This window comes from Lissotriton helveticus, chromosome 7 (genome assembly GCF_964261635.1).
Source record: "Lissotriton helveticus chromosome 7, aLisHel1.1, whole genome shotgun sequence".
In the NCBI taxonomy this organism is placed as follows: domain Eukaryota; kingdom Metazoa; phylum Chordata; class Amphibia; order Caudata; family Salamandridae; genus Lissotriton; species Lissotriton helveticus.
Genome location: NC_136068.1, coordinates 5396188 through 5409671, shown reverse-complemented (window position 1 = coordinate 5409671; position 13484 = coordinate 5396188). Strand labels below are relative to the sequence as shown.

The 13484-nt window shown below is 58.4% G+C and overlaps 1 protein-coding gene across 1 annotated transcript in view; it reads right to left on the bottom strand.

The window, feature by feature from the left end:
• Positions 1-13320, bottom strand: part of LOC144766558 (poliovirus receptor homolog) — a 151151-nt gene extending 137831 nt beyond the window's left edge. The window contains exon 1 of the mRNA XM_078650363.1: positions 13128-13320. Coding sequence (XP_078506489.1) covers positions 13128-13191 — 64 coding nt within the window. The 5' untranslated portion in view covers positions 13192-13320. The remainder of the gene's footprint in view (positions 1-13127) is intronic.
• Positions 13321-13484: the final 164 nt, after the last annotated feature.

Sequence of the window (13484 nt, the reverse complement as noted above, 5' to 3'; positions counted from 1 at the left end):
TTTTCCTTCAAAAGGTTCGGGATATTGTCTCAGAAATCACTGTAAACCCCGTAGACCCCAGTCTCCTGGACCTAGTATGCCCCACCACGCCCCCCCTGCCTCAGTAGTCAGTTGGACAGCTTTCCAAAACTCGACCAGGCTACCTTAAGCACTGTGGCCACACAGACTAAATCAGGCTCTCGAATGGACCCCTGCCCGCCGGGCCTTTTTCAAATGGCTCTGCCGGGAGTGGAAAGGCAGGCCCTGGGACTACGCAATGAGTCCTTAGCTCTGGGTTATTTACCAGAAATGCTGAAAGAAGCACGGGTCACTCCCCTGTTGAAAAATCCAGGGGCGGATGCGTCAGCCTTAAAAAACTACAGACCATCTCACAGCTCCCTTTCCTTGCTAAAATACTGGAACATGTCCTGAAATCCCTTTCAAAATATCTAGATGACCTTCACCTGCTCCACTCTAGACAAGCGGGTTTCAGGACACATCATAGCACTGAGCTGGTGATGGTATCGGTTCTGGATGAGCTTAGATGCAGGGCCGACAACAAACATCCGAGTGCCCTGATTCTATTAGATCTGTCATCAGCATTCGACACGGTCAGCTATGACATCTTGCTGTGCCGGTTGTCGAATCTGGGCATAAAAGGACAAGCACCCGAGTGGCTAAGATCCTTCCTCACCAACCGTACCCAGAGAGTCCAAATGGGGGACCAGGTGTCGACCTTGGGCTCCCTGACCTGTGGAGTCCCCCAGGGTTCTGCGTTGTCTCCACTCCTCTTTAGCATCTATCTGCAGCCCTTGGTGGAGGCGCTCACAGGCAGGGACTGCCAGGTCTTTAACTACGCTGACGACACCCAACTTCTGGTCCGTCTTGACCATACCAGCCAGGCTCAAGAATCCATGAGAAATCTTCTCAGGTACACTGTTAACTGGATGGCAGCTAACTCGCTAAAAATCAACCCGGATAAAACCGAGGTGCTTATTGTCCCAGCTTGAAATAGCCCGTGGTGTGAACTGTTCTGGACCTCGGAGTTAGGTGGGGCACCAACCCCAGTACCAGTCGTAAAGAGCCTGGGTCTGAAGATCGGCTCTGAGCTGTCGATGTCTAGCCAGGTATCGACAGTGGTGGGTCTATGTATGGGCCTACTCAGGCAACTACGGAAACTTGTCCCTCTCCTCTCCACCTCTGTCCTACAATCAATTGTATCGGCTACGGTCCTCTCCCGGCTAGACTATGGGAATGCCCTTTATTTAGGCATCCCACAGAAGCTACTACGGAGGCTGCAGGTTGTGCAAAATGACGCAGCTAGGTTAATCTTTAACCTCCCTAGGCGCACGAGAGCCACCCCCTGTTAGACGGACCGGGAGGGTCGGCCGAGGATAAGGGGAGAGGTCTCCGGGGAGATCCGTCTCCAGCAATCGTACAGACAAATAACTTCCCCCCCACTGACGTACACCACACAAGGATAAGGTTCAACTTTACTTTATAAGCAATTCTTTAAGTACGGTGAGGTGGTACAAGGAGGTCTGGACTCCGGGGTCCCCTCTATTCTAGTCTCTTGGTTGGGTAAGGGGGTAGCGGGACAGTCTCGTTACCACTCTGGGGGATGTGGTGGTAGATGAATTAGCTCACAATCCTCGAGCTCGGCGTTCTAGATGATCGGGCCGCGGCGGAGCCAGCAGGTCCCGGGATGGTTGAAGGTAGTGACGGTCCGCGGCGGAGCCAGCAGGTCCCGATGAAGATGGGTGCAGAGAGCCGCGGCAGCGCCAGCAGGCAGATCGGTAGTTCGCAAGGCAGGGCTACGGCAGCGCCAGTAGTCCGTCAAGGATGAGTTCTTCACTGCGTCTCTCGACTCCAGGATACAACTGCCTTCCTGCTCTGGAGCTGCGCCAGTTATAGGTCTGGCGCCCTTTGATGTCCGGACCCTCGCACTGGGAGGTCGGGAGGTCCGGGATGAGGGAGTCCAGACACCCAGCAGGGGGGTGGAGCCAGCGCCTGGGGGAGCTGGGGGCAATCGGCACCTGGCGGGGGGAGCCATCGACACCTCTCTCTCCCATTGACCTGCCAAGTAGTCCGCTCACCTCCTGGGTGGATGGTGGTGCCGGGATGTCGGGGCCTGGCCAGGCCCAGGGTTAGGGTTGATTGGAGGCCACGCGGCCTCGTGGTGCCGTGTCCAAGATGGCGCCCGGGCCGGGCGAGAGGGCCGGTAGGGAATCGGGCCCACGATTTGGAGATGTTCAGGGGCAGGGGCCCTATAGGAGACGGGAAACGGGTTGTTGTTGCGTGTAACACCTGAGGAGCGGGGCTCGGGCCTGGTCGTGCGGGGAGGGAGCAAGCCTTACACGTGGCCTGTCCAACATGCGTCCCCCCCAGCTGAAGGCGGGGAGAGTCACCCATCCTCTTGAGGACTCTCCTCGTCGAGGCGGAAAAAGCGTGACAGGCCATCTGCGTTGGCGTGGTCTTGCCCGGGTCGATGTTCCACAGTGAAGTCCATCCCCTGCAGGGAGATGGACCAACGTAGTAGTTTCGGGTTTTCCCCCCGCATCTGCATTAGCCATTGCAGGGGTCGATGATCGGTCTGGACCCGGAAGTGGGTGCCGAAGAGATAAGGCCGGAGCTTTTTGAGGGCCCACACCACGGCGAAGGCCTCCCTCTCGATGGTGCTCCAGCGTTGTTCTCGGGCCAGGAGCCGTCTGCTGATGAAAGCCACTGGCTGGTCAAGTCCTTCGGGGTTCAGCTGGGAAAGGACTGCCCCAACGCCATGGTCGGAGGCATCTGTTTGGACGATAAATTCCCGACTGTAGTCGGGGGCCTGGAGCACCGGGGCGGAGCACATGGCGGCCTTCAGCTTCTCGAAGGCCGCTTGACAGTCTGGGGTCCAGTTGACCTTCTTGGGTTGGTTTTTGGATGTGAGTTCCGTGAGGGGCCCTACAATGCTGCCATAGTCCCTCACGAACCGCCGGTAGTAGCCTGTGAGTCCCAAGAAGGCGCGGACCTCGGTCTGGGTGATGGGGGGCTGCCACGACTGGATGGCAGCGATCTTGAGTTGCAAAGGGGCCACCAGACCGCTTCCCACCTGGTGCCCGAGATAGGTCACGGACCCCTGGCCAATTTGGCATTTGCTGGCCTTGATCGTGAGGCCAGCTCGTTGGAGGGCCTGTAGCACCTCTCGGAGGTGGTGGAGGTGGTCGGACCAGTGGCGGCTGTACACAGCGATATCGTCCAGGTAGGCGGCGCTGAATTCTTCGAGTCCTGCCAGGACCTGGTTCACTAGCCGCTGAAATGTTGCTGGGGCATTCTTCATGCCGAATGGCATGACCTTGAAGTGATAGTGGCCATCAGGAGTGGAGAATGCAGATCGTTCTTGGGCCCGGGGTGTGAGACCGATCTGCCAGTAGCCCGCTGTCAGGTCGAAGATGCTGAGGTAGCGGGCAGCTCCCATGCGGTCGATTAGTTCATCTGCTCGGGGGATGGGGTGTGCGTCTGTTCTGGTGACCGCATTCAAGCCCCGGTAGTCGACGCAGAACCGAAGCTCCGGCGTGGCGCCGGGGGCGGCCGCTTTGGGGACCAGTACCACTGGGCTGGCCCAGGGGCTGTCTGAGGGCTCGATGACCCCGAGCGTGAGCATCTTGGCCACCTCCTCTTGGATGCAGGCCCGTACCCGATCTGGTACGCGGTAGGCCCGATGGCGGACAGGGGGACTGTCTCCAGTGTCCACGTCGTGTAAGCACCAGGGGGTGACCCCTGGGGTGAGGGAGAACAGGGTGGCGAACTGCAGCAGGAGGTCTCGGCAGCCTTGGCGCTGTTCCAGGGTGAGGGCCTCCGAGAGTCGGACCCCGTCCACGGAGCCATCCTTCTCCCGAGACCGTAGGAGGTCAGGGAGGGGTTCGGAGTCCTCCTCGGTTCCATTGTCGGTTGCCATCAAGAGGCTGAGCTCTTAGCGTACAAAGTGGGGTTTAAGTCTATTAGCGTGGAGGACCCGGAGAGGGTTTCGTGAAGATTCCATATCGATGAGATAGGTGACAGGGCTCTTGCGCTCGATTACTTTGAAGGGCCCCGTCCATTTGTCTTGCAGGGCGCATGGTTCGGTGGGAGACATTACCCACACTTGTTGGCCGGGTTCAAATTCGATGGAGGATGCATTCTGATCGTACCACCTTTTCATGTCCTCCTGACTGGCCTCCAGGTTTGCTTTTGCCATCTCTCTGAACCGTCTGCTCTGGTTGCGGAGGGTTAGGAGGTACTTGAAAACATCTGGAGGGTTCTTTAGAGGGGGCATTTCCCAGCCCTCTTTGACTAGGCTGAGCGGCCCCCGCACCGGGTGCCCATACAAGAGTTCGAACGGGCTGAAGCCGAGGGACTTCTGGGGGACTTCTCGGTAGGCAAAGAGAAGGCACGGTAGTAGCACATCCCACTGGCGACGGAGGGGCTCTTCCAACCCCCCAATCATCCCTTTGAGCGTGCGGTTGAACCGCTCAACCAGTCCGTTTCCTTGAGGGTGATAGGGGGTCGTGAATCGGTAGGTGACCCCACACTGTTGCCAGAGGGACTTCATGTATTTTGAAATAAAGTTTGTGCCCCGGTCGCTGACGACTTCTCGGGGGAAGCCCACCCGGGAGAAGATCCCCATCAAGGCCCGGCCGACTACCGGGGCTGTCACAGTTCGCAGGGGAACAGCCTCGGGGTAGCGGGTGGCGTGGTCCACCAGTACTAGGATGAACCGATGTCCTTGTGCTGTACGGGGGTCCAGGGGTCCCACAATGTCTATCCCCACCCTCTCGAACGGGGTGGTGACCACTGGAAAAGGTTGCAGGGGTGCTTTAAGCTTGCGGCCGCTCTTCCCGCTGGCCTGGCACGTGGGGCAAGATCGGCAGTGTTGGAGTACGTCGTTCCTCATCTTGGGCCAGAAAAAGTGGGTCACCAGGCGACTGTAGGTTTTATCCTGACCCAGGTGGCCAGCCAGGGGGACATCGTGGGCCAGGTTTAGCAAGAAGTCTCTAAAGCGGAGGGGCACCACTAGTACTCGACTGGCCCCTAACTCTGCGAATCTCTGTTCGCTGTACAACAGGTCATTGTCCCAATAGACCCAATGGGTTCCGGAGGTATCCCCTGCACTCTGGGCGAGGGCTTGTTGGCGGAGTCCCTCGAGGGAGGGACAGGTCTTCTGCTCGTGGCGAAACTGTTCTTGGGTGGGCCCCCCCTCCTGACGCCACTGATCCAGGCCGGGAAGGTCCTGAGGCTGAACGAGCCCCTCGGGAGTTTGTTCTGGGGTGACGGCACGGTCGGTGTCTGGAGCGACCGGGGGAGGAGGTGCCGGCCATTCAGGTTCTTCGGGTCGGGGGATGGCACGGGCAGTCATGGACCGGGTGGTTACGCACGCCCAATCCGGGATGCCCAACATCCCTAGGTGCTCTCTCCTCTCTATGGCAGCCCACGGGGAACTCTCAAGATCATTTCCCAGGAGACAGTCTACGGGGGCATCATCTCGGACCGTCACTTCCAACATGCCGGAGACTCCTCCCCACTCGAAGGGGACGCAAGCCATCCGACATAGACTCTCCGAATTGTCGGCTGAACGGACAGGGCAGAGGACGTTCGGCAGAATCTGTTCTGGGGTCACCAGGTGACATCGGACGGCCGTTACACTGGCCCCGGTGTCACGTAGGGCTTCGGCCCGGCGTCCATTAATGTTCACCCATTGACTGTACTTCCGGGTGTTGGCGGGTAGGGGGACCCGCGGGACCATGTCTCTTCCCCCTAGGCACGCTAGAACCATGGCGGCTGGTTCCCATTCCTGGCGTTCTTGCTCACATTCCTCATGTTCTTCGTAGATTTGTTCTTCCCACAGGGCGGCGGCAGCCATCTGGCGGGGTCTCGGAGTCTGGCTCTGTGGACAATTCGGGTCGTTGGCGTAGTGGCCGACTCGCTGGCATCGGTGACACGTGACATTGGCTCTGTATCCCGGCCGCGCCGGGGTGTTGCCCCGGTTGGCCGGGGGTGGGGTGCTGGTAGCGGGAGCGGCCGGGGCGTTGTCTCTCCCTCGTCCCTGGCCCCCTCCTCCTCCTCGGGGACGGTGCTGACCGTGGTTGTTCCGGTTCTGTTCATGGGGCCCAGTTCGGCCCACTCGGGTAATTTCCCACCGGTCAGCCTCGGCGGCAAGCTGTCGTGGATCAGTTAATTTACTGTCGAGGAGGTGCTGCCTGAGCTCGACGAAGCAGTTGTTCGATAGATGCTCCCATACCATGAGATTGAAGAGGTGCTCGTAAGTCGTTACGTTGCTTCCCTTGATCCACCCCTCGAAGGCCCGGCTGAAATAGTTCACGTATTCCACCCAAGTGGTGCCCGGGATCCGAGTGCAGTTTCGGAACCTCTGGCGGTACATTTCGGGTGTGAGCCCATAGCGGGTGAGGAGGGTAGCTTTCATGTGGTCATAGGAGGTCATCAGATGGTCTGGGAGCTGTAGCAGGGCATCGCGGCCCTCATTGACGAACCTCCCCCATAGACCGGCTCCTCAGTCGCTTCGATCGATCCGGTGGGAGGTCATAGCGATCTCGTAGGCCTTGAACCATTGCTGTATGTCGTCCTCTCGGAAATATTCTCGAACGACATCCTTGGGGATGTGTACCTTCCTTTCTGTCACCCCCGGGGGGCGCGGTTGCTCGGGCACTCCTAATTCTTTGTTCTGCTTGCGTAAGTCTATCTCAGCTAGTTTGCGTTCGTGTTCGTACGCCAGTCTCTTCTCTTCAAGCTCTCTTTGTCTCTGTTTCTCTTCCCGTTCTTCTCGGAGCCGCAGATGTTCCAGATTTAGTTTTTGTTCGGCTAATTTGAGTTCGCCATCCATTTTGAGCCGGGCCATCTCTAGCTCATGTAGTCGGTTTCTTTCTCGTTCTTGGATCTCATCTTGCGAGAGACCCGTTCTTCGCTCCTCGGGAGCCGTGGTGTCTTTCTCTGCTGTTGCGAGATTTTGGTCCGGGGGTCTGACGGCCCCGGTTTCTGCCCATGACTCAATGGCGTGCTTGAAATCGTCTTTAGTATTCAGACCGGTGGTAGCGATACCTAGTTCAATGCAGAATTGTTTCAGCTCACGATGGCTGTATTCTTCCAATTTCTCCATCTGGAATTTTTCGGTGGATCCGCTTTCTTTGGTTGACATTGTGGTTTTGTCGTGGGGTGAGCTACTCTCTGTACGATTACGCGTTGATTCGGATCCCGTCGCTGGCCACCAATGTTAGACGGACCGGGAGGGTCGGCCGAGGATAAGGGGAGAGGTCTCCGGGGAGATCCGTCTCCAGCAATCGTACAGACACATAACTTCCCCCCCACTGACGTACACCACACAAGGATAAGGTTCAACTTTACTTTATAAGCAATTCTTTAAGTACGGTGAGGTGGTACAAGGAGGTCTGGACTCCGGGGTCCCCTCTATTCTAGTCTCTTGGTTGGGTAAGGGGGTAGCGGGACAGTCTCGTTACCACTCTGGGGGATGTGGTGGTAGATGAATTAGCTCACAATCCTCGAGCTCGGCGTTCTAGATGATCGGGCCGCGGCGGAGCCAGCAGGTCCCGGGATGGTTGAAGGTAGTGACGGTCCGCGGCGGAGCCAGCAGGTCCCGATGAAGATGGGTGCAGAGAGCCGCGGCAGCGCCAGCAGGCAGATCGGTAGTTCGCAAGGCAGGGCTACGGCAGCGCCAGTAGTCCGTCAAGGATGAGTTCTTCACTGCGTCTCTCGACTCCAGGATACAACTGCCTTCCTGCTCTGGAGCTGCGCCAGTTATAGGTCTGGCGCCCTTTGATGTCCGGACCCTCGCACTGGGAGGTCGGGAGGTCCGGGATGAGGGAGTCCAGACACCCAGCAGGGGGGTGGAGCCAGCGCCTGGGGGAGCTGGGGGCAATCGGCACCTGGCGGGGGGAGCCATCGACACCTCTCTCTCCCATTGACCTGCCAAGTAGTCCGCTCACCTCCTGGGTGGATGGTGGTGCCGGGATGTCGGGGCCTGGCCAGGCCCAGGGTTAGGGTTGATTGGAGGCCACGCGGCCTCGTGGTGCCGTGTCCAAGATGGCGCCCGGGCCGGGCGAGAGGGCCGGTAGGGAATCGGGCCCACGATTTGGAGATGTTCAGGGGCAGGGGCCCTATAGGAGACGGGAAACGGGTTGTTGTTGCGTGTAACACCTGAGGAGCGGGGCTCGGGCCTGGTCGTGCGGGGAGGGAGCAAGCCTTACACGTGGCCTGTCCAACACCCCCCTGCTGCATAAACTGCACTGGCTGCCTATAGAACAGCGGGTGCACTTTAAGAGCCTGTGAATAGCCCATAAGGCCATACACGGAGAAGCCAAAATATATAAAAGACAGAGTACAAAAGTACGTGCCGGGACGGGCTCTGCGTTCTTCAGAGACCTGCAGATTAGCCTCGTCCAGATACAACCTTAAGACCAAAGAGGGCAGAGCGTTCTCGGTTCTCCTGCCTCGGATCTGGAATGACCTACCAGAGTCCATACGCAGAGAACCAGCCCTGCTCCCCTTTAGAAAGCTGCTAAAAACACACCTGTTCAGAGAAACACTGACATCTGTTTAGCCCTCCGCCCGGCAGCCTTGCAGTGCCCTGCTCCTTCTCTTAAGTGCTTAGAGACCAGTGGTAATTTGCGCTATATAAAAATAAAATAACATAAAATAACAATGCAGGTACCCTTGCACCATGACGCAAGGGCGCCTGAGTTGGGGAAGGCACCAAATTGTGCGCTGGTTGAATGAACAGGAATGCGTTGTATCTTGTAAATACGGTGCGCTGCTGTCCTTTCCATTTATGGAGGGCAGTGCAGCAAAATAACCCGCAGAGCTGTCCTTCAACAAAACAACCAATCAGTGTGAATGAGTCCTACAATGTTCATTTGGGGTTCACTCTCCCCCCTGTGCTGGAAAGACGCCTGAAAGAAGCGTAACTTCCGTCCAGGGCTCGTTCCAACTCTGGCCTGGATTAGCAGTAACAAGCAGACATGTGTTCATGTCTCCAGATGTTTGTGGTTGTGCCCCCTGCTGCGCTGGGCCGCACAGGTACAAAGTGGGAACAGATGTGAAGCTTCAGTAGGCAGAGCCGTCGGTGCTCGAGGGGCCCCACGACCACAGGCCACTTCCTGTCACAACCCGATGAGCTGTCTGAATCTCAGCCGAGCTCCCCCTGTGGCTGGGATATGTTTGCAGGATGATTTTAAATGCATGAACTTCTGGTGGGCTGTGGGCTGTGGGTAGAGCATGTGTTCATGTGTGCTGGGGCCACACACATGACCTGTGGCTGGGAGGTGACATGTGATCCTCCCTGCCCTGCCACAGCTCACCACTGGGGGGCGGACTCTGACATATGTTTACCTCACTCTTCTACCTCTGACCTCACCTCCCTTCCACCTCTGCCCTCACCTCCCCTTCCACCTCTGACCTCACCTCACCCTACCACCTATGACCTCAACTCACCCTACCACCTCTGACCTCACCTCCCCTTCCACCTCTGACCTCACCTCACCCTACCACCTCTGACCTCACCTCACCCTGCCACCTCTGACCGCACCTCACCTTCCACCTCTGACCTCACATCACCACGGGGGGGGGGGGGCGGACTCTGACATATGCTTACCTCACTCTTCTACCTCTGACCTCACCTCACCCTACCACCTCTGACCTCACCTCACCTTCCACCTCTGACCTCACCTCATCATACCACCTCTGACCTCACCTCACCCTACCACCTCTGACCTCACCTCACCCTTCCACCTCTGACCTCACCTCACCCTTCCACCTCTGACCTCACCTCACCCTCCACCTCTGACCTCACCTCACCCTACCACCTCTGAGCTCACCTCACCTTCCACCTCTGACCTCATCTCACCCTGCCACCTCTGACCTCACCTCACCCTACCACCTCTGACCTCACCTCTCCCTTCTACCTCTGACCTCACCTCTCCCTTCCACCTCTGACCTCACCTCACCCTACCACCTCTGACCTCACCTCCCCCTACCACCTCTGACCTCACCTCACCACGGGGGGGGGGCGGACTCTGACATATGTTTACCTCACCATCTCTGACCTCACCTCACCCTACCACCTCTGACCTCACCTCACCACTGGGGGGCGGACTCTGACATATGTTTACCTCACTCTTCTACCTCTGACCTCACCTCCCCTTCCACCTCTGACCTCACCTCACCCTACCACCTCTGAGCTCACCTCACCCTTCCACCTCTGACCTCACCTCACCCTACCACCTCTGACCTCACCTCACCCTACCACCTCTGACCTCACCTCACCCTACCACCTCTGACCTCACCTCACCCTACCACCTCTGATCTTACCTCTCCCTACCACCTCTGACCTCACCTCACCACGGGGGGCGGACTCTGACATATGTTTACCTCACCACCTCTGACCTCACCTCACCACTGGGGGGCGGACTCTGACATATGTTTACCTCACCACCTCTGACCTCACCTCTCCCTTCCACCTCTGAGCTCACCTCACCCTACCACCTCTGACCTCACCTCACCCTACCACCTCTGACCTCACCTCACCCTACCACCTCTGACCTCACCTCACCACTGGGGGGCGGACTCTGACATATGTTTACCTCACCACCTCTGACCTCACCTCACCCTACCACCTCTGACCTCACCTCCCCTTCCACCTCTGAGCTCACCTCCCCTTCCACCTCTGACCTCACCTCACCTTCCACCTCTGAGCTCACCTCACCACCTCTGACCTCACCTCACCCTACCACCTCTGATCTCACCTCACCCTACCACCTCTGACCTCACCTCACCTTCCACCTCTGAGCTCACCTCACCACCTCTGACCTCACCTCACCCTACCACCTCTGATCTCACCTCACCCTACCACCTCTGACCTCACCTCACCCTACCACCTCTGACCTCACCTCACCCTACCACCTCTGACCTCACCTCACCCTTCCACCTCTGACCTCACCTCACCCTACCACCTCTGACCTCACCTCACCCTACCACCTCTGACCTCACCTCACCCTTCCACCTCTGACCTCACCTCTCCCTTCCACCTCTGACCTCACCTCACCCTACCACCTCTGACCTCACCTCACCCTACCACCTCTGACCTCACCTCACCCTTCCACCTCTGACCTCACCTCACCCTTCCACCTCTGACCTCACCTCACCCTACCACCTCTGAGCTCACCTCACCTTCCACCTCTGACCTCATCTCACCCTGCCACCTCTGACCTCACCTCACCCTACCACCTCTGACCTCACCTCTCCCTTCTACCTCTGACCTCACCTCTCCCTTCCACCTCTGACCTCACCTCACCCTACCACCTCTGACCTCACCTCCCCCTACCACCTCTGACCTCACCTCACCACGGGGGGGGGGGGGGGGGGGGCGGACTCTGACATATGTTTACCTCACCATCTCTGACCTCACCTCACCCTACCACCTCTGACCTCACCTCACCACTGGGGGGCGGACTCTGACATATGTTTACCTCACTCTTCTACCTCTGACCTCACCTCCCCTTCCACCTCTGACCTCACCTCACCCTACCACCTCTGAGCTCACCTCACCCTTCCACCTCTGACCTCACCTCACCCTACCACCTCTGACCTCACCTCACCCTACCACCTCTGACCTCACCTCACCCTACCACCTCTGACCTCACCTCACCCTACCACCTCTGATCTTACCTCTCCCTACCACCTCTGACCTCACCTCACCACGGGGGGCGGACTCTGACATATGTTTACCTCACCACCTCTGACCTCACCTCACCACTGGGGGGCGGACTCTGACATATGTTTACCTCACCACCTCTGACCTCACCTCTCCCTTCCACCTCTGAGCTCACCTCACCCTACCACCTCTGACCTCACCTCACCCTACCACCTCTGACCTCACCTCACCCTACCACCTCTGACCTCACCTCACCACTGGGGGGCGGACTCTGACATATGTTTACCTCACCACCTCTGACCTCACCTCACCCTACCACCTCTGACCTCACCTCCCCTTCCACCTCTGAGCTCACCTCCCCTTCCACCTCTGACCTCACCTCACCTTCCACCTCTGAGCTCACCTCACCACCTCTGACCTCACCTCACCCTACCACCTCTGATCTCACCTCACCCTACCACCTCTGACCTCAACTCACCACGGGGGGGGGGCGGACTCTGACATATGCTTACCTCACCACCTCTGACCTCACCTCACCACGGGGGGCGGACTCTGACATATGTTTACCTCACTCTTCTACCTCTGACCTCACCTCCCCTTCCACCTCTGACCTCACCTCACCCTACCACCTCTGAGCTCACCTCACCCTTCCACCTCTGACCTCACCTCACCCTACCACCTCTGACCTCACCTCACCCTACCACCTCTGACCTCACCTCACCCTACCACCTCTGACCTCACCTCACCCTACCACCTCTGATCTTACCTCTCCCTACCACCTCTGACCTCACCTCACCACGGGGGGCGGACTCTGACATATGTTTACCTCACCACCTCTGACCTCACCTCACCACTGGGGGGCGGACTCTGACATATGTTTACCTCACCACCTCTGACCTCACCTCTCCCTTCCACCTCTGAGCTCACCTCACCCTACCACCTCTGACCTCACCTCACCCTACCACCTCTGACCTCACCTCACCCTACCACCTCTGACCTCACCTCACCACTGGGGGGCGGACTCTGACATATGTTTACCTCACCACCTCTGACCTCACCTCACCCTACCACCTCTGACCTCACCTCCCCTTCCACCTCTGAGCTCACCTCCCCTTCCACCTCTGACCTCACCTCACCTTCCACCTCTGAGCTCACCTCACCACCTCTGACCTCACCTCACCCTACCACCTCTGATCTCACCTCACCCTACCACCTCTGACCTCAACTCACCACGGGGGGGGGGCGGACTCTGACATATGCTTACCTCACCACCTCTGACCTCACCTCACCACGGGGGGCGGACTCTGACATATGTTTACCTCACTCTTCTACCTCTGACCTCACCTCCCCTTCCACCTCTGACCTCACCTCCCCTTCCACCTCTGACCTCACCTCACCCTACTCTACAACTTCTGAGCTCACCTGCTACACTCACATTCTTGCGTGACCTCACCTTGTCCTTCCGCCAGAAGCGTGAGCAGACACAGGCTCGCCATCCACCGTGCCAGCCTTGCCATGGCCGGACCCCAGGGAGGGGCTGTCCTGATTGGAGGTGGGGGTGTTCTGGGTGGTGACCGCGGACCCTCCGCGGATCCAGGTGGCGGCTGCAGGGTGCCTCCTTGTCTGTGGTAGCCCCACCACTGTGAGACAGTCACGTGTCGCGCTGACACCGACGGTAGCAGGAAGTGAGGCTTGACTTGCGAGACGAGTCACAGCCTGTGGTTTCTGTGGGGGGTGGGGGCGGGGAGGGGAAGGGAAGTGGGGGCGCAGGGGAGCTCCAGCGTGAGAGGAAGCGCTCACATCACGTGAG